The 19,548-nt window shown below is 40.3% G+C and overlaps 1 protein-coding gene across 25 annotated transcripts in view; it reads right to left on the bottom strand.

The window, feature by feature from the left end:
- The window catches only part of NFYC (nuclear transcription factor Y subunit gamma), a 65,024-nt gene that overhangs the window by 14,674 nt on the left and 30,802 nt on the right, over positions 1-19,548 (bottom strand). For all 25 annotated transcript variants that reach the window (XM_086381522.1, XM_086381621.1, XM_086381540.1 and 22 more), the window contains 4 exons: positions 14,691-14,803; positions 7,083-7,154; positions 5,584-5,697; positions 2,320-2,415 (listed from right to left, as the gene is read on the bottom strand). In XM_086381522.1, the coding sequence (XP_086237648.1) occupies positions 2,320-2,415; positions 5,584-5,697; positions 7,083-7,154; positions 14,691-14,795 (387 nt within the window). In that variant the 5' untranslated portion in view covers positions 14,796-14,803. The remainder of the gene's footprint in view (positions 1-2,319; positions 2,416-5,583; positions 5,698-7,082; positions 7,155-14,690; positions 14,804-19,548) is intronic.

Here is a 19,548-nt window from a genome sequence, read left to right as displayed (position 1 = left end):
TGCTTGGTTTAAAGAAATGGGTGAAGAGGAAATGACGTTTCAATGAGCAGGAACTTTCAACTCATAGCTTTATGGGGTAAAAGTCAGGTCTCAACTCTCTCCTGCTTGAGTAGTCTTTACTTGCTTCACCAAAGAACAAGAGACATCTCCAAGCATCTTTGAGAAGTCAAGGACCTTAGAACAACAACTCAGTATTTCTGGCTCGTTTCTTTCCCCAGCAGCGGGAAGCCACCCCCTGTGCTAGAACAATCTCTGAATGACTGGATCAATTCAGGATGGGGCACTTGCCCAGCTTAGCAGTGGCCTCCCCAACCAGAGTGCCTGCTCTTGGAATCTCTCCAGCAGTGGAGTCTGATAAACAACACCAGAGAATGGGCAGCATCACCTCCTAGGGCCATCACCACAGTGCTGTGCAGCCAGCCCCCAAAAGCACATTTGCTTCAGTAGCAAGAATGAACTGCTGCTTCCTTCAGAAAGGGTGAGTTTTGGAGAGTAGGCGCTTTTAAAAGACTTAAGGAAGCTGCCAGCCAATTTGGAGCTTGGGAAAACTTCATGTCTACAGAGGATTAAAAGCGCTATCTTAGAACTTTAGGCCAGCTTTCGGCAATCTCAACCTTTCAAAAAAGGCCAGGCAGCAGCTGTCCCGAACAGGATGCCAATCAATGGCCTGAATGCCTGCAAAGAACTGAACCCAGGCAGCAAGGAGCTGTCTCAGCTAGACACACTTTAAAGGAGATGGATCATAGCATTCAGAGTCAGGCTAGGATGTAACAAGGAGCTCTCTGCCACCCTAGGAGAGTCAACCACTGAGGACACGGGAGGAATGGAGAGGACACGACCATTCTTTCTGGCCAGTTGGCTTGGCAGGCAGCCCACAGGGAACAAGCAGGAGTTGCTGCAAGGAGCCTGAGCAAGGCCTGATTGTCACAGAGCTCACCACCTTGTTTTTAAAGGGGGCTTCTGAAACAAATTCCAACAGGGAGAGTGGGTGAGTGGTATCAACTGTTTTGAAGAAAGAGAAGTGGTCTGAGTTCTTCTTGCAGTGACTTCTCAAAGAGGAGGGAAGCACCCAGAGGAGGAACTGAGCCGTGGACACAAACCTGCAATGTTTCAAAGGCCATGTGCAGCGGGATGACCGTGGCAGCCTGCCGCTGTAAACATCCGACTGAAAGCTCCTTGCAACGCCTTACAGCTTCCAGTCAAGGATGTTTACAGTAGCAAAGACTGCCCAGAAGAATGGAGACGCAGTGAGGCACCCCGTGCTAGGAAGGAGGTACTGAGGGCTTGCTAACCCAAAGGTCCCCAGGCAGGGTCGCAATTACAAAGGCCGTTAAAGATGCCCACTTCTCCTACACTCTCTTACTGGTTATTAACATGAGATAGCACAGGAGAATAGTCATTACTGAATGACTCCTATTTCTAAGGATAATATACTATGAAATAATTCATTAAAAACACTGAAACTTTTATTAACAAAAACAAAGCAAGTAGATCAAGGCTCAGCTTTGCTCCTGCCAGACTCTGCCACTATTCCAAGTATCTCTACTATATCCAGTGAGTCATGCAATCTGCATGCCTAAAATGATGAGCAACACAGGAGAGGGATCTATCAAAATTGCAATTAAGAGCTTTATGTACACAAAGTGCTGAAAAACAATGGTGTGACCTCTGGAGAGGAGCAGACAGAAGAGCAGGAAAGGCAGACACATTCCTTCTCGTCACTGCTTGGAAAAAGTTTAAGTGAAGGTTCCCAAATCTGGTTGCACATTAAAAGCATCTGGAGAGCTTTAAAAAGGACTGATGCCTGAGCCTCCCCCTCACAGATTCTGTTTCAGCCGGTGTGGGGGACAGAGCCTGGGCACTGGTATTTCTAAAAACTCTAACAGGTGATTCTAATGTGCAGCCAGCACACTGCGTAGAGAACCACAATCCAGAGCAAGAGAAGACCAAGTCCACTCCCTTCAAGCACAGCTATGCACACACAGAAGCTGCTTCCTGAAATCTAAAATCTTTAACCTGCTCTCCCATCCCAGACTTAAGAACTCTTGATAGACTTCCCAGGATATTTCTAAATGAGCTACACTTTACTGTTGTAACTCATCTTTACTTTTCATTTTGTCTGTTTTCACTGAGACACCACCTCGGAGGCACTGAGTTAAAAGTATCCCTAAATGAGTAACAGAAGATGTTAAGGATGGATCTGGTCTAGAGAAAGAGAAGCAAAAGAAGAACAAATGACTTGTGCTGACAGAGGAAACGGAGATCGTCTGATACCAGGATGCAAGGCACCCTCTCGTCAGCAATGCCTTCCCAGCTCACCTGACGCTTCGGTGGTTTCAGCTCATCTCTTGGAACGATATCGATGAGAAAGTCAAACTGATCAAATTTTGTAATTGCCATGGCGATATCATTTCTCTGTAACAAAGAAAAGCAGGGTGAAAAATTAACTTGGGGAGAAACTAGTTTACCTGGCTTTCTACTCTCCAAGTTACAAGTAAGGTTAAGACGATGACTTCTAAGTCAAACTAAAGACCCACGGCCAAGCCTATAGCCAAAAAAAAAGCACACCCAAACTCTTACAAACTTCAAATGATCAGACCTGATGGACAAACACTGACCAAAGAAGAGATACATATAGCTCATGCTCTACAGACTAGATACTTGAGCCTGCAACTATTAACACCTCTGCTAGATCCTGCTCCAAGGTCTTCCCCACAACTGTTTAGATTATCACCCTCCAGATACATTCGTACAAATCTAGCCATATCAACTGACAGGTTTCTGGTCATTCTGTGGTTAGCAAAGTTAGGCTATTACTCAACCTGATAACCCTTTAAGCCCCTAAATAATATTTTGACTCTTTGGCTCACATGTAGTTTATAATCTATTTTGAATCTCTTAGCTGAAATCCTATTTCAGTAACTTTTTACAATATTTTTGTAGTCATTGGATCTATTAATGTTAGTTTCTACAAAATTACAATTTTTATTTTGAAATTCAAAATGACAATGTCAAATTCACAGTTTAAATATTGTTTAACGTGACAGGAATACTGGAAATCTGAAGCCACTAGGGTAGGGGCTGGGGGGAAGAGAACATGAGTCAGCTGACTAATGCTACTGAAACCAAGGCCTGCTCTGATGAGGTTCTTTCTAAGAGTGACATTCCCTTTCTTTAAAAGATTTTTAAATTAAGAACCAACACACTATGTATACTTAAGGTTTGTGTACTTCATTGTAGGACAATTATAAAGCAAAAGAAAAAAAAAACAGAGAACACTAGTAAGTGACACACATATTGAAGTGCTCAGGGGAATATAAAGTTTTAAATGCATTTAAAACCAGATGATTTGGTGGACAGAGGGAAAGACAAATATGGGACTAAAATGAGTAAAGTGTTAATGGTAGATCTAGGTGGTAAGTTACACAGGTGTTCACTGTAAACTTTGCTTATGTTTAATTTTTTCATAATAAAATGTTGGAGGGAAAGTCAACATGCTAACAGAAATCCTCAGCAAGCTCTATATATCACAGTTAAAAGATGACTCATCAGATAAAATAGGAGGGGATGGAAATTTTCTGTTGTTTTCTTTTTTTTTTCCCCTTTCCTTGTCTTTGTGATGGCCCCGAGCCACTGAAATGCAAAACTCCAGCCCGACCTTCTTGCCAACCACCAGCCTGATAATAAACCCTCCCAACAGAGGCAGGGCACATATTAAGGGTGCCAGGTCTCATTTAAGATTAGTACAATATAGTATCACATTCATGATGATGTCACCTACTCAAGCTACCCAGATGGCTCATCTATGGATAGAATGAGGGGAAGAAAAAAATAAATGATCACCTTTAGACATATACTAAAGCATTCTACAGAATTTTGGAAACAGATATACTTAAATGAGTCTTTTAAACACTTTTATTTTGCCTTTTGTAATGCTAATATTTTACCAATTATCATATTTAGTGAAAAAACAAAACAAAAAAGCCAGAGAAATTTTAAGTACCCAGCTTGATGAATCTGAATAAATATATGCACCCGGGTAGCTATCACCCATATAAGAACATACAAAGTTTCCTTCTATTCCTTTCCAGCCAACTTCCTTCCCTTACCAACCTGAGGCAACCACAGCTCCGACTCCTGTCTCCATAAATGATGATAGTATATGATAGCATGTACTGTGTAATCTGTTTCTTTTGCTTAAATATGACTGAGGTTCACCCACATTGTTGCATGAATAAATAGTTTGCTTCTCTGACTGTTGAGTAGTCATCCATTTTAAGAATAAATCTATTTGTTAATAGATTTACATCTTGATGGATATTTGAGCTGTTTCCAGGTTTTGGCTATTATAAACTAGGTTGTTACAGACAGTCTTATACAAGAATGTCCACACTTTTGGGAGTACATATAAGAGTGGAATGGCTGGATCTGAGATTAAGGAATAGCATTTTATTAGAAAGTGCTCAATAGTTTTCCAAGGTGATCACACCACTTTACATTCTAACCAGCAGTAAATGAGTTTCAGTCATTTCACTTTCTTGCCAACATTCGGTACTGTCAGTCTTTCTAGTGGGTACAAACCAGTATCTCATTGCGGTTTTAATTTGTATTTCCCAGATGACAAATGACGTTGCATACCTTTTCGCTGTTGGTCATTTAGGTGTCTTCCTTTCTGAAGGGCCTGTTCAAGTGCTTTGCCCATTTTACTTTTTAATCTGAATTGACTCTGAAGGTAGCTTTAATTAGTTCTCTCTAGATCCATAGACTTCCTCCAAGACAACATAAGTAAGTTTTCAATATCTAGCTGCACGAGACTATAGAATTTCTAAGGGTACGAATCTCTGTCTGTTTTGTGTATTAATTCCCAGGGCTTAGAACAGTGCTTGGCACACTGTGGGTATTCATTTAATATCTGCGGAATAAATGAACAAAAGCATGCATTTTCAGTTTTGGAGATAAAGGGAAACAAAGAAAACATAATGCACTTCCTTGGCTTTGCTGTTAAAATACTGGCACTCCTGTATCTGCCATACTTCTCCTATGTCTGGGAAATCTTTCCTCTAAGAAAGGGCCTGGGTGATGAGTGGAGGGGCTGTACACCCAATGACTAAGGGGTCTTCATACAATAAGAAAGTGATTTGCTGAATTAAAACAAAAAAAGAAACAAGAAAGAAGGAAAGGATTCCCAGGAAAAGAGAGAAGGAACAAAAATGCCAAAGAGGTTAGTGAGACTATTCTTCCTGGGACCGTTCTTTCCTGAAGACTCTCAAGCCTTCCAACTGGAAGCTGTTTAGATCTAGAAATAGATAAATAATCACTTTAGCCTCTGTTTACAGTGAGAACTCACCAAGTACAAAGTTCAGTCACTGAGCCGTGACAAACAGGGAAGTTGGAAATTAACATTCCTGGTAGGGAAATGCATACTGTCTTGGCCAGAAGGTCTGCCTGCCTCCCACCAGAAAAGGAAGATGCCAGTTAAACACATCAGTTTGACAGAGGTGTGGGAAAGAACAATCTTTGGTCCAAAGCCATGCAAGAGAAGAAGGCAAAGGCAGCTGCTTGCCTAATTCTCTACAATATTACCTGAAGAGTCCGGCGCTTGTTATCCTCTGTGTGGATCCAGGCTCGAAGAGTCAACTCTGTGATAAAAATCTGGGCTGCCTTGGCAAACAACACAGGGGCTTCTGCACTGATCATCTGCAACAGACGTAGGCCCTCCCTGTCAATCACCAGCAAGTCATTCAAACCAGTCAGTTTGTCCCTTATCTCATGTCCTGCCAATGGGCTATGGGTCAAGGACTAGAGAACAAGAAGGGGGTCGCCTCAAGAGATTCCAAGGTAAAATAAACCCATGACAAAGCAGGGACAAAGCAGGTAGCACACAGAAGAAGGGAAGAGGGAGAAAGGTTATTTATCTAGCACCTTCCATGGACTTTCTTGCTCTCATAAAAAAAGCCTTTCAGAGAAACTAGGATTTAGGAGAAGTGAAGTGACTTGCCTATAGACACAGAGCCAGTAAGTGGAAGGATGTAGGCTCTAATCCAAAGGGAGACAACGTGGGGGAAAGATAATGAGTGCCAGTGGATTTAGGGAAAACCTCCAGCTTCTCACCCTTCTCGGCTTCACTTTTTACATAGTGAAAAAGAGGTAACAACTTGCCAGGGTTGCTGTGGGAATCAAATGAGATAATGTATGTAAAAGTGCCTGGCACATAGTAAGTCCTCAAGTACTGGAAGCTGCCTTGCCGAATCTGAATTCAAAGTTCAAACTCTTGGTCAAACAAAGCTCTGGACCCTGTGCAGCCTTTGTGAGGTGGTCTGTGGTGATCTGTCTGTGTGGTCAGAGTTAAGGAAGCAGGAGGTGAGAATTGGGATCTTGGTTCTCCAACTCTAGGTGAGTCACTTTTAACCTCTTTGTGTCTATTCGCATATCTACAGGATGGAGAAACTAGTAACTCTTATCCTGTGAACTCTCACATGGTTACTATGAGGAAGTAAGCTAATAAAAAGGAAAACTGCTATAAACTGTTAGCTTTCTATACAAATACAGGAAACTATTAATTCAGAGTGGAGAGAGTTGCTCTCTTCTTGAGAGAACTGTTAATAGGAGGCGGACTCCTAGGAATGCAAAAATGGTCAACCAAAGTAAATCCTCTCACAAGCATAAACTGTAAAACAACTCACAGACTGAAAAGTTAGAACAAGTGCAATATCATTATCAGACATTTCTTAGAGCTCAGATCAACTAACTAGAGACTGCAATAAGATGCCAGGAAGACGTCACCGTTCTGCTGACATGATGATACATGTTTACGCTACACAGTGGAAAGAATCAGGCAATTCAAAAAACAAATACTCAGTAGCTTGGATTTCAACAGCTAGCAAACAGGATATTCCCAATTTTTAGAAAAGTACCATACAATAATTAAAACTGTTCAATTTCAGCTCGGAACCAAATACAAAACCAACAGACAATAATACTTTTATTTTTGTTTAATTAAACTTTGAGCTCTAGAGAAATAAGCAATAATCTTCCCATTGTTTTACTTTCAACATGAATAATAAAAATGAATGTGAATTCACCTTCACATCTTCATCCAGTTTCATAATCTTCTTAATACGAGCCAGTGGGAGTTCCTGTACTCGGAAATCTTTCTGAAATGAGTAACAAGAGGTGCATAAATGGTAGGAATAATTAATAGGATGTGACAGGCAGCATGAAACCCCCTGGTTGATTTAGTCCCTCCTTTTAGAAAATATGGCAGGAGAGAAATTACAAATGAAATTAAGAAAACACAAGCTCTAGAGCAAAATACTTCTTAACCAATGCAGAGCTTCCAACAAAGGGTTTCAGGATAAACTTACGATGCCTTCTAACAGGGCCCTCATGAAAAGTAACCCCAAACACCACCAGGTTCTTTGCCAGAACAATAGAGAGATGCATTATGAATGCATTTTTCCCCCTAAGAAAGTTTACCAGTCTGCAATATGCAGATTAAAATGAGATTTCTGGCCTTAGGGGTTTTTCTCCAAGTTGCCAGTATTTCCTTCTAATCAAGGACTACAAGAGCAAGCGCCAGCAATACCTGACCACAGTGACCGCTCTCTTCAGCCAATGTGACACTGGCTATTTCTGACCTTTGCACTAACATGACACCAGAAGCCGAGGAGGAGCTCCTTACCCATCACAGCATCAAAGGCCCTGTCTTCAAAATCTGCTGGGGGTGGGGGTAGGAGTAGAAGAGTTTGGAAAAAGGGTAAGCGTGAATTTATCAGCTGCTGTTTAGGAGTAGTCCTGTCAATTTTTTAACAAACAAGACTAAGTTGGGAAGAAACCACTTAACTTTACTGTGGAAAGGATTTAGGAAAGGAATTTTTGATCAGCATTACTCAATTACTTCTGATTTAAGTGCTTTTTCATTTTATTTTGATACTACTGGTATTTAAATACACAGCCAATGATGGATGCAATTCTAGAAATAAAAATCAATTTTGGGTTTCAAAGCTGCAAAGAAGAGAAAACTGAAAAGGCAGAGATTAGCTAAAATCAGCAAAATCCCTACTGGCACTAGGTGTCAAATGATTGATACTATAAGTGGTCTGAAATGTGATTCACCAAATCCAATACCCTCACCTGGGAAGTTACATCATCACATTATGGAGGAAGCAGCTCTTATTTGAGATTTGGTATAATTAACATGCATTAGTGAACTTTCTTTTCCAAGACCAATAAAAAAATCAACTATACGTCAAAGAAGGCAGTGAAGCATTTTGGAAAAACATCATCAGCCTTCCCAGAATCTATTTTATGAATACAGAAGAACAGGAACTATTAAGATAAAATATACACCAAGACATCTGATTTTTTTTGGCCACACCTTGTGGCATGCAGAATCTTAGTTCCCCAACCAAGGATGGAACCCACTACCCCCTGCAGTGAAGCACGGCGTTCTAACCACTGGACCGCCAGGGAAATCCCAAGACATCTAATTTCTCCACCCAAATTCAACAAGCTGCTTGGCTATCACTGACCTCTATAAAACCCCAACATCAATTTTTTGTCTTTTCCAAATTAAGTATCAGCATTTTCCACGAAGCCTCTAAAAATCTAACTCTGGAGTGGTAGAGGCTTAGAAGTCCAGTTTACTAAAATTTCACCAAAAGGAGATAGCACGGCACATTCTAATTTTTTCTCCTCCTCTTTCATTTGTTCCTTCATGCAACTCAACTGACAGCAAATGTATGATGCCTACTACTATGTGCAAGACGCAAATACACTTTTCTTTGAACAGCTGGGCTTCCCTGGTGGCTCAGATGGTAAAGCGTCTGCACCCAATGCAGGAGACCTGGGTTCAATCCCTGGGTTGGGAAGATCCCCTGGAGAAGGAAATGGCAACCCATTCCAGTATTCTTGTCTGGAAAATCCCATGGACGGAGGATCCTGGTAGGCTACAGTCCATGGGGTCGCAAAGAGTCAGACACAACTGAGCGACTTCACTTTCTTCGAACAGCCAAATAGTTTAGAGACTATCACTTATGAAATATTATAATCCCCTAAGCTATACTAGAATGGGGGTGTAAAATCCCACAGGGAAAAGAAAGAAATGACCAACTGCAAGTGGTGGGTAGCGGGGAGGTGTTGGAGTGAGCAAGAGGAGTTGGCAAATGTTCCGCAGAGGGGCTGACATCTGAATTGTGTCTTGGGATCCTTCAAATCTGCTTGCTGGAAAAGTAAGTGAATGTTATTCAAAGGACACAGCACACACAGAAGCACAGAGACCAAAAAACTGGCCTATTTAAGTTTTAGATGTATGACCTCAGTACAGAGGGGAGCAGCAGGAAAGGGAATACTGGATTGGGGCCAGACCCTAAAGGGATTTAAAAACAAAAAAACATTTAACTACAGAAATCAATCACTGGTCCTCCTTCTTGTGTGGTGTATCACACAAAATGATGCTAAACAGAAATGCCAAAGAAAACGCTAGGGATGATAAGTTTCTTTGGAAGGCCTCCCAGGATGATACACACAGCACAAGATTATGACCACAAGATTTAGGTCTCTTACAAGTTCTCATTTGGCTTCGTCATTTAATATAATTCCCACAACACTGTTCTAAGATTACTTAACTAAAGCCCAGAGCTGATAAAAAGATCTCCTTCCCCAACTTGAAAGAATAAAATATTACTTTCAGAATTTTTATGAGACTACAATTAAAAAACAACAACAACAACAAGGAAAAGTCAAGATATAGTTCCACCTTGAAGAGAGGAAGAAACTTACAAAAAACTCTGTTCTAAGTCCCATACATCTTTTCTTTTGTGAGAAATTTTCTCATGATCTTTAAACCTTGAGATCTTAAAAGATCTTCAGATGTGCATGTGGGGCTCATAATCACTGACAATAGCCCAGCTTTCTATAATCTCAGCCCAGCTTTCCAGTCACATGTAAGGCTTTATGACCAGCTTATTGGAGAGAGGCGCCCCTTCACAATCGGTAAACTGGCTTTCAATTCAATGCTCCCTTGTCATTGGCAACCATGCAACTGACATGAGTAACATTTAACTTCTTATCCTGATGCGAATCCAAGTGGAATAACAACTGACACACTTTACTCTTAGGAGTGACATCAGAAAGGTTGGAGAGCGGATTCTCTCTCAGAACATCTTTGTGCTCCTGACCACAACCAAAGAAGTATGTTTAAAAATGCTGCCATCTGAAACTGCTGAACTTCAAGAAGTCTGAATTCACTCAATGAGAGTTTAAAGCCAAATTACAGTCAACAGGTCTCAGGCTGAACTAAACAACATCTGGAGTTTCAAATAATGATGAGGAATCTTTTGCAGGCCTACCTAGTCAGGCACTCACTCTGCAAAATCAAGATTCTACCTTCTCAAAAGCAGTGATTCTCAACATGGACAGCATGTTAGGATCACCTTGGGGAGCTTCTGAAACACAAGATGTCTGGGCTCTACCTCAGACTAACTGAATCAGGAACTCTAGGGAGTGGAGTCCTGGTATCACATTTTTTGAAAACTACCCTGGTGACTATAATCCACAGTGAGGGTTAAGGACCACTGCTTTAAAGCCTTGCCGCTCAAAGTGAGGTCCCTAGACCCACAATGGCATCATCTGGGAACATGAATGAAGTGCAGAATCTAAGGTTCCTCTCCAAACCTGCTAAATCAAAATCTGTATTTCAACATGACCCTCATGTGGTTCACATATAGACAATAAAGTCTGTGAAGCACTGTTCTACAGGAAGGGCTCAAACAGCACAGGAACTATTGTTTAGCAGTCCACCAATCTTCACCTCCAAGTTCTCGTTTAAATGGTTATCTGATTTGATTGTAATGGTGGAAATGTCATCTTCCAATCTGGAGACACTGAAGAATGAAAAGATGTAACAGGCAATTAAAAGAAAGTGACCAAACATTAAATTAGGGCTAACCTGAAGGCTAAATGGGGTGTAGGGAGGGAGTTTGAAGGAGGATTAGATTTTTCTTTAAGATTCAGCATTACTACCTCCCCACCTGCCCCACAAAGGACAAAAGTTAGCTCTTTTTTCCCCACTTTCAAAGAGGTCTAGAGAGTAAAATTTAATGCCAAGAAGTCTATTAATTATTGCTCCCAGAGGTCTGCTAAGCAGGAATACAGCATTTAACACAATCATCCTGGTATATAATCATTTTGGTATGATTTTTAATCAACTCAGTTTCAGGTGAGCACCACCTGAGGTTATGGACAATGCAGAGCTTTCAAGAATGAGGAGAGCAAGATGGCCAAGCTGAGATGAAAGACAAATTGCTTTTGCCGAACAGAGACCGAGATAACTGGGGCCAAAGTCGCCAATATATAATGAACTGTATCACCTGTGCTTAGTCGCTCAGTTGTGTCCAACTCTTTGCAACCCCACGGACTAGCAAACCCGAATTACTTATTTTTGGAACACCTCTGTCACAGGCTTAGAGAGACCACAACACCTTATGAGTATTCTCATAAACTTTATTTACATTTGGATGATTTGAACATACAGATTTTTTTAAAAATCCAGTAGACATTTTGAGATACCAGCCTAAGAGGCTCTGCCATATCTGAGCAAGTCTGGTTGAGGTGCTGCTCGAGCTCTACAAAGGCACACACTAAGCACTGAAATATCAGCCGCGTCACACAGGCAGAGGTTCAGTCAGAGAAGCAGATGCCTTCATTTGCCATTGGCAGAGGAAAATAAAAGTTTTGCAAAGGGACTTTACCGGATTGCATTCTCACTCAAACCTGGCACTATGCTGCTTCACACTAAGTCTGAAGTGGAGGAGTCTATGATTCATTTAAACATTTACTGTGCACCTATTACATGCCAGGGCTTCCCTTGTGGCTCAGCTGGTAAAGAATCCGCCTGTAATGCAAGAGACCTGGGTTTGACCCCTGGGTTGGGAAGATCCCCTAGAGAAGGGAAATGCTACCCACTCCAGTATTCTGGCCTGGAGAATTCCATGGACTGTATAGTCTACGGGGTTGCAAAGAGTTGGACACGACTGAGCAATTTTCATTCATTCACTCACTATTACAAGCCAAACATCATTCTAAGCATCTGATTTAAGAGATACCATGGTAGTATTCTGACTTCCCTGGTGGCTCAGACAGTAAAGCGTCTGTCTACAATGTGGGAGACCCGGGTTTGATCCCTGGGTTGGGAAGTTCCCTGGAGAAGGAAATGGCAACCCACTCCAGTACTCTTGCCTACAAAATCCCATGGACGGAGGAGCCTGGTGTCCATGGGGTCACAAAGAGTCGGACATGACTGAACGACTTCACTTTCACTTATGGTAGCATTCTAAGATTCTTTTCTTGAGAGTATGTGGAAGGAAAATTTTAGCCATCAACAGGAGAATGATTAAAAATGACTTTTGTCCTTGGTCTTTCTCCTTACTCATAAAACTTGAACTAAAAGTAAATCCCTCAAAGTAATCCACTTTTAACCTCTGCAGGACTAGCTGTCTAGCTACAAAAATTTGGTCAACACCACTATCTTCTCTGATGTCAATCAAACCTGAAAAGTAAATCAAGCAGGATAACATCAAGGCCCATATTCCTCTTCACTGCAGCATTATTCACTATCGGCAAGAAACAAAAGCAACCCAAATGCCCACTGACAGATGACTAGATAAACAAAATGTGGTATACACACATATACAAGGAAATATTATTCAGCCTAAACAAAGAAATCTTGTCATATGCTACAACATGGATGAACCTTGAAATCTCTTAAATTATCTCTTAAATCACTTACTTATGCTAAGTAAGTGAAATGAGCCAGACACAAAAAGACACATGCTGTCTGAGTCTACTTACTTATATGAGGTACTTAGAGCAGCCAAATTCATAGAAACAAAGCAGAACAGTGATTACCAACGGCTGGAGAGTGGGGAAAGTGGGTAGTTGTTTTACGAGTGTAAAGCTCCAATTCCACAGGATAAAAAAGTCCTGGAGATCTGTTTTACAACAATGTAAATATACCACTGAACTGTACATTTTAAATGGTCAAGATGGTAAATTTTGTTGTGTTGTTTTACCACAATTTAAAAAAAAAATTCAAAGTCCAACAAAATACAGAAAAGCTAGGTGCTGAATTTCAACTTCTAAAGTTCATCTGATCACTTGTCTGATCCTGAATTTGTTTCTGCATTCAAGCTGGAACATGCTTGCTGCACTGCCTAGTCCCACTAGAACTCAGGAAGGCACTCGTTTTGTACCAGGCTGATCCCAGCACTTGAACCTGAAAGCTTAACCATGACATTATCCCCTCAAAACATACAAAATACCCCACTTCTGACTTTATAATTCCATTTTTTCCCTCCCTTCCGCTTTATATCTAAGATACTATTGGTAACTACCACCTTTAGACTGCAGAATGATTTTTCAGTGGAAATCCACCAGTGAACACAGGCCACTCAGAGAAAGCCCAAACCAAGGTCAAATGCTGAAAATCCCCCCTATAAACAAACATGACCCACAAGGATACCCAGAATATAGGGGGTTTTTTTGACCCCTGAAGTCAGTGGACATTTATCACAGTGAGAAGTTATTGTTTATTTTACTCATTCATTACCTGTTTCTGTCTCTCCCACCAGAATACATGTTCTGTGAGTGCACCAGTTTTGTCTGTGTGGTTCACAATAACTAGCCTAGCCATAGTAGGTGTGTAAGTATTCATCGAGTAAATGAAAACTGATCATGTATGTCAGAGGTTAAGGACCTTGCAACATGAGTTCTACATCAGGAAAGAATCCAGTATTTGCTCTGCCAGGATGCTAAAACCTCTGGGTCAGGAATGACATATCTCACAGAGTGCTCCTTCAGCCATTCGCTGAAATGGGACCAAACACAACATTACTCATTATGGATATAACATCATACTCTCCCTTTTAATGCTTCAGATTCATCACTGTGCCTGACTCAGTAACTATTTAATAAATACTTGTTGAACAAATGACCTGGGTGTAATTATTACATTGTAAGCTCCTCAAGGGCCAGGGTTTTGATTCTTCTGTCAGTGGGCCTCAACAAGGATGATTTCAGCCCCCAGGGAACACTTGCCAGTGTCTAGCCACAGTTTTGGCTGTCAGAACCGGAAGTGCAGTGCCACTGGCTACAGTGATTAAAGGCCAGAGATGCTGCTAAATACCATACAATGCACAGAAGAGCCCCTCACAACAAGGAATTATCTGGCCCGAAGTGTCAATAATACTGCTCTTAAAAAACCCCGATCTAAGTGTATCTTTTAATACCTGGAAAGAGTGCTGGCTTACAATAGATTTGTTGTTGAATAAACTGCCCAACAGTTTTCACCAGGTCCTAGAAACCTGGCAGGGCCACTAAATCAGGCCACAGAAATGAGCTACAGCTTCTGGAGGGAAGGAAGACCTGCTTTTCTGCATTCTCTCAAAGATCTGCCTCACATTAAACAATCTCCAAGTCAAAGCATCCACAGGCCTAAAGAAAGCCACTAAAATTAAAAAAAAAAAAAAAAAATCCATGTAGTTACCTCACCTAAAGTAAATTGTATCTTCATCTTCTTACCCACAGGTCAGAAATGAACTATACCTTTGTAAATGTGCTTGAGATTAAACACGCTTTAGCCTAAGTTTTGATTATTCATCTCAAAGCTAGTTAAGTCTCTCAGTCTTCCTTACCACTGTTAAATTCCGGATTTCTTCCATGACGCGAGGCCAGAAGGACTGCAGGCTCTGCTGGGCGTCGCTGCTGCCGGCACCACCAAACCCTCCTTCTGTGGACATTCCGACAGCTAAAAACACACACATACGCGACACGTGTTACACAGAAGAAAGTCAGGCTTTGCATCTATTTATATCTTTCCTTGTGGATGTTTTCACTAATTCTTTCAGTTTTTCAGTCTGAGAAGATAATACAATTGTGCTGAAGAGGTTTTTCACACCAACTTAAGTCTTGGCAAAAAATGAGGAACGTTTTCCCTTTCATCCAGCTTATCTCACAGAGACTAACAAGAAGCTGAAATCAGAAAATCTAAAATTCCTAGAAGAAAAAAAAAATATACATATATATATACATAAAACTGCTAGAAACCCAAATTCAAATCCTAATGTGAATCAAGGACTTTTAACGTCTCATTTCGGAGAGAAGGAAAAAATAAAAATGTACTTGGCTGCCCTAGTGTTATCTGTAATTTTCAACGCCATCCTCTCCAGTGTTTTTCAAGTTCTATGTGGCTTCTCACACTCCATGCCACAGCCTGCAGAACATATATTAAGAGTCCCCAGTTAGTAATACTGTACATAAATGTAAACCCAGAGTCTTAAAAACTAAGAGCCAAGTTTATTCTGCTGTTTTAGTCACTGTGGTCCCATTTCTTTGGGGCTGACGATTATTATTCTTTCTAATCTCAAACTAATCTTCCTCAAAGGACACAAAATCCGTACAGCCTAGGCCAGTAACTGAGTGGGTGGCACAAAGTCCTTGAAATCACTTCCAGTTCTTTGCTTACCTGAACCCTGTTGTTGGGCACAAAGTCAAACAAAGCACACCATCAAGTGGAAGCTCTAAGATGGTTGAAAAACAATAGGGAATTAAATTCAGTACAGAGAGAAGAGGACCAAAGTTTGGTCAACTGTTTTGTTGTGAGGGAGGGAAGATGAATAAGGACCCCTGCACCACCTACATCTATACCATAAATATAGATAATACTGTAATGTTTGAAAAGATTTACAGGGGGAAAGTAAAAAACTCCAAATGGCTTAAATGTTTACCTGGCAAATACTTGAATCTAAGAAACACTTTAATTAGACACAAAGAACAAGAAACTTTAGTGATATCCCAAGAATTTCTATTCTGGGAAATTATTCAAAAAGATTTAATATGCCAGTGATAGGATGCTAGCGGAGGGCTATGTAAGTCATTAAGAACTAATTCTGACGGGCTGAAAGAAAAGCAGCAAGGCCAGGTGTCACACGACCAAACTGCTACTTTCCAGGGTCCATGTGGATGCATGCTGGGCTGATTACTCTCTATCAGCAGAGTGGATGAAGGCTGATAAATCGAAGTTTAGACTGTGAGGATGTCTGATTCACTCCTAAATGTTTGCCTGGGATTGTCCTAGAAATCTCTGATTTTTTTTCCCCTTTTTCTTCTAAAGGAAATGATGAGAGGAAAGAACAGAAGGAAAACAAGAGTACAATCTTCAAAGCAGATTTCACTCTGGTATAATGACATTAGTGGGTGATGATGTAATGGGAAAAGGTTTGGAGCCAATTTCTGGTGCTGGAGGCCCACAAGCAGCTCTATACATCAGCAGGAACTCTAAGTCCTAGGAAGCAATATGATCTTGGGAGTTTCTGGAGGGAAATAAAGTGAAGAGTGTTGAATCACAGTTGGAAATGACTAGATTAAAATCCTGAGTCCTAAAAAACTAAGTAAGAACACTTCAGCTCAGCTACCATGACATCTTCACTTATCACCATATGCACGTGACCTATACACTATTATTTCAGATGTTCTGAGAACAAAGAAGTCAAGGTAATCTAGAGAAGTGTAGTTATTTATTTTTGTTAATAGATTCTTATGAGGTACTCATGACAATGATGAGAGCGAGAATCTAACCTTTTTAAAAGGGGCAAATAAAACCTTTCCAGAAATGAAATCAATTATCAAAAAACTTTAAAAATGAATCTAACCTTTTACTGTACAGATCCAAGGAAAGGCCTGATCTTACCGAATCTGCCATGTAAGCTGCTATGGTCAAAGAAGGAAGAGGCACAGTTGCCAGTGTGATACTCTGTACAACTTGCTCATGAGAAGCAGGATTCCTCTGAGTGCAAAGGTCTTTAAGATTTACAAAGCTGGTAACCAGTTTTGACTGTCCTCTGATCTCCTCCCACAAATGTTATCAAGGTACATAATTCAAGAAGCATTTTTAAAACCATCTGTGCATAGTCTGCTTTTAAATCTTGAATGGCCCCAACTAAGCATGTGCTGGCGCAATCAGTTCCCAAACATCTGTGCAGTCAATAGATTATGAATGAATCTTTGGCTGGCTCAGAGCCACACACTGTTGGAGTAGGGGTGCGCACAAAACAAACGTTGAAAAAATCTTTCTGGAACTGACAAACGTATTAAAGGTTATTAAGTTTTTAACTCGAGAGACCCATTTTGAATTAGAAAACCATAAATGGATAATGGCAAAAAAAATCCAAATCAATAATAATGTTCTTTACATTTTACTGCCTCATAGAACTGTAAAATGGGGTGGGGGTGCTTTAAGAACCACCCAGGTCCAGCTCCTCTAAAAGATGCTCACAGCTCTACTTCAACCTCTGCCCAGCTCCCTCAATGCACCCTACGAGGTCATTGAAACATGAGCTCCTCCCTCTACAGTTCTAGGAAACTGGTGCACTGGCTAGGCATTCTTTTCCATCTTTGGACAGCTCTCACTGCTCTTCTTTACATTAAGTTGAATTTACAAACAAAGGATCATTTCGGCTTTAGATGTAGTTACAACTTTTATGATTTTTCCATCCAGAAACCTCTTCATAAATTCCTGACTTCAAAAAACAAAGGTACTGGACTCTCCTCATCAGGGACAGAAGACCTTTTCATGAGGAAAAAGAAAAAATGGTTTGGAGCATATTTTCTAGCATCTTTGCACAGAAATAATTTGTAGATAATTCTCAGTATCTCTTGGAAGACCATAAATTGTTACTATAAATTCCTAGAAAAGGTGAATATTTTTATTCAAAAGGCTTTCCTTAAAGCAGATCCAGTCTTCACATGGGGCTTTACAAATTAGATCAAATCTCAAGCAACAGATTTCATGAAAATAAGCTAGAATTCTCAATATTTTCTGACTGTGGCACAACTTAAAATTAAAATAATAAAACCTAATCATAAAAAAATTCTGCTCACTAAACACCTAAGTTAAAAAACATAAAGTAACTTCTCACTTATTTTAATATTACATTAATTGCAACTAAATTGATTTTGCTACAAAGTAGCCTATTTGTAACATCTACAACCCATGGAAAATATGCCAGGTTCATCTTCTAGAATGATGAGAAAGGAATGGATTTAAAAGTAAGAAGAGATTTATATTCCAGGATCCTTTTTACTCCATGTTAAATTGCTATTCCTATCATGAGATAAAGCTACTTAAAGCTACTTACATACAGTAAGACCAAGCCGCATTAGCTTAGATGCCTCTTTTGAAAAATGCACAACAGAATTTCCCAGATTTAATTAATAATTAATATTAGATTTATCATTCATGTTCATTAATTAGTTTATAAATACCTAATAAGACTGCCTGCTTAATTATTTAATAAAGACTTAAGAATCAGATAAAGTATTGAATGGTTATTGCTATAAGAAATCTCAACTCCCATTATCTTTTCATTTATCTGGTTTTAAACACAGTTTCCTTTCCAAAACTAAAATGGGAAGAATCAAAGTCCACCAGGAAAAGGCCGTTTCTCCAGTGCTCAAATCAACTGCCATCTCTCCACAAGTCTCTAAATCACCACAAGTGATCACTCCTTCCGTGAACCTTCAGAGCTCTTAATCTGTACTTCTTCCTGCCCTCACCACATTACCTTGTATGATCAATATTTATGTATTTCTTACCACATATCCCCTTCTGGTTTATAAGCTTCTTGTGGGTAGGACGTGAATATGATTCATCTCTGGATTCCCTCACAGCACCGAGCACAAAGTCTGATAAATAATTATTTCTGAATGAAAGAGAGTTTTTGCATATGTACTTTCTGAGAAAAAAGAGGCCTCTTAGAAAGCCTGGCTCTGAAATAAGATTTATTGGGACGGCAAACTATTTTAGGAAGTTCAGAATATATGAGGTTCTCGCTGGGCCTTTAAAGTGTTAGTAGGACTACAATCAGAAATCCACGTGACTTGCTTAAGTGAATTTAAGATAAAATGAAGGAAGAGGATATGCACACGCACACGCACGCACACACACGCACACACACGCACGCACATGTGTCCTGGAAGTTACAAGGCAGACCAGAAGGCTGGAAACATCGGTGTGTACTATCCACAGCATAAAACTCTTGAAAGTCAGAAACTTCTCAGAAAGGTGACCAGGACAGGAGGAGAAAAGGGGTGGGGAATACCTCTGTTTGGCCATCCACTGCAAGGAAGATAAGGAGAACATCATGCAGAAAATGAGATGATTCAATCAGATCACTCAAGGGCACACAATCTAACTGTCATTCAAATAGCCAGTTACTTTATCAGTTTTAAAGAAAGAAGACCTAAGCAGTTTTCAAAACATCTCAAAAGCAGAGTGCTCCTCCTTTGAGATTCTCTTGGAAGTCTTTCAAGCTCTTGGTTTTGACCAGGTACCATTCTTACCAAATCCTCCCTGAGTGATATGCTGGACGTGGAACAGGATGTATCAAAATAATCAAGCTCATATACAAAGAAACATAAGATTTTACTACAATATCCCCTAGTCTCTAAAACTCTGCATCTTTAGAGCTAAAGCCTATTTCTTAGCATATACCT

The sequence above is a fragment of the Bos grunniens genome, chromosome 3 (assembly GCF_055505025.1).
Source record: "Bos grunniens cultivar Pamir isolate PY7600 chromosome 3, Bosgru_T2T1.0, whole genome shotgun sequence".
In the NCBI taxonomy this organism is placed as follows: Eukaryota; Metazoa; Chordata; class Mammalia; order Artiodactyla; family Bovidae; genus Bos; species Bos grunniens.
Note: the sequence above shows the minus strand (reverse complement) of the source record. Positions and strands in the feature narration are given on the sequence as shown.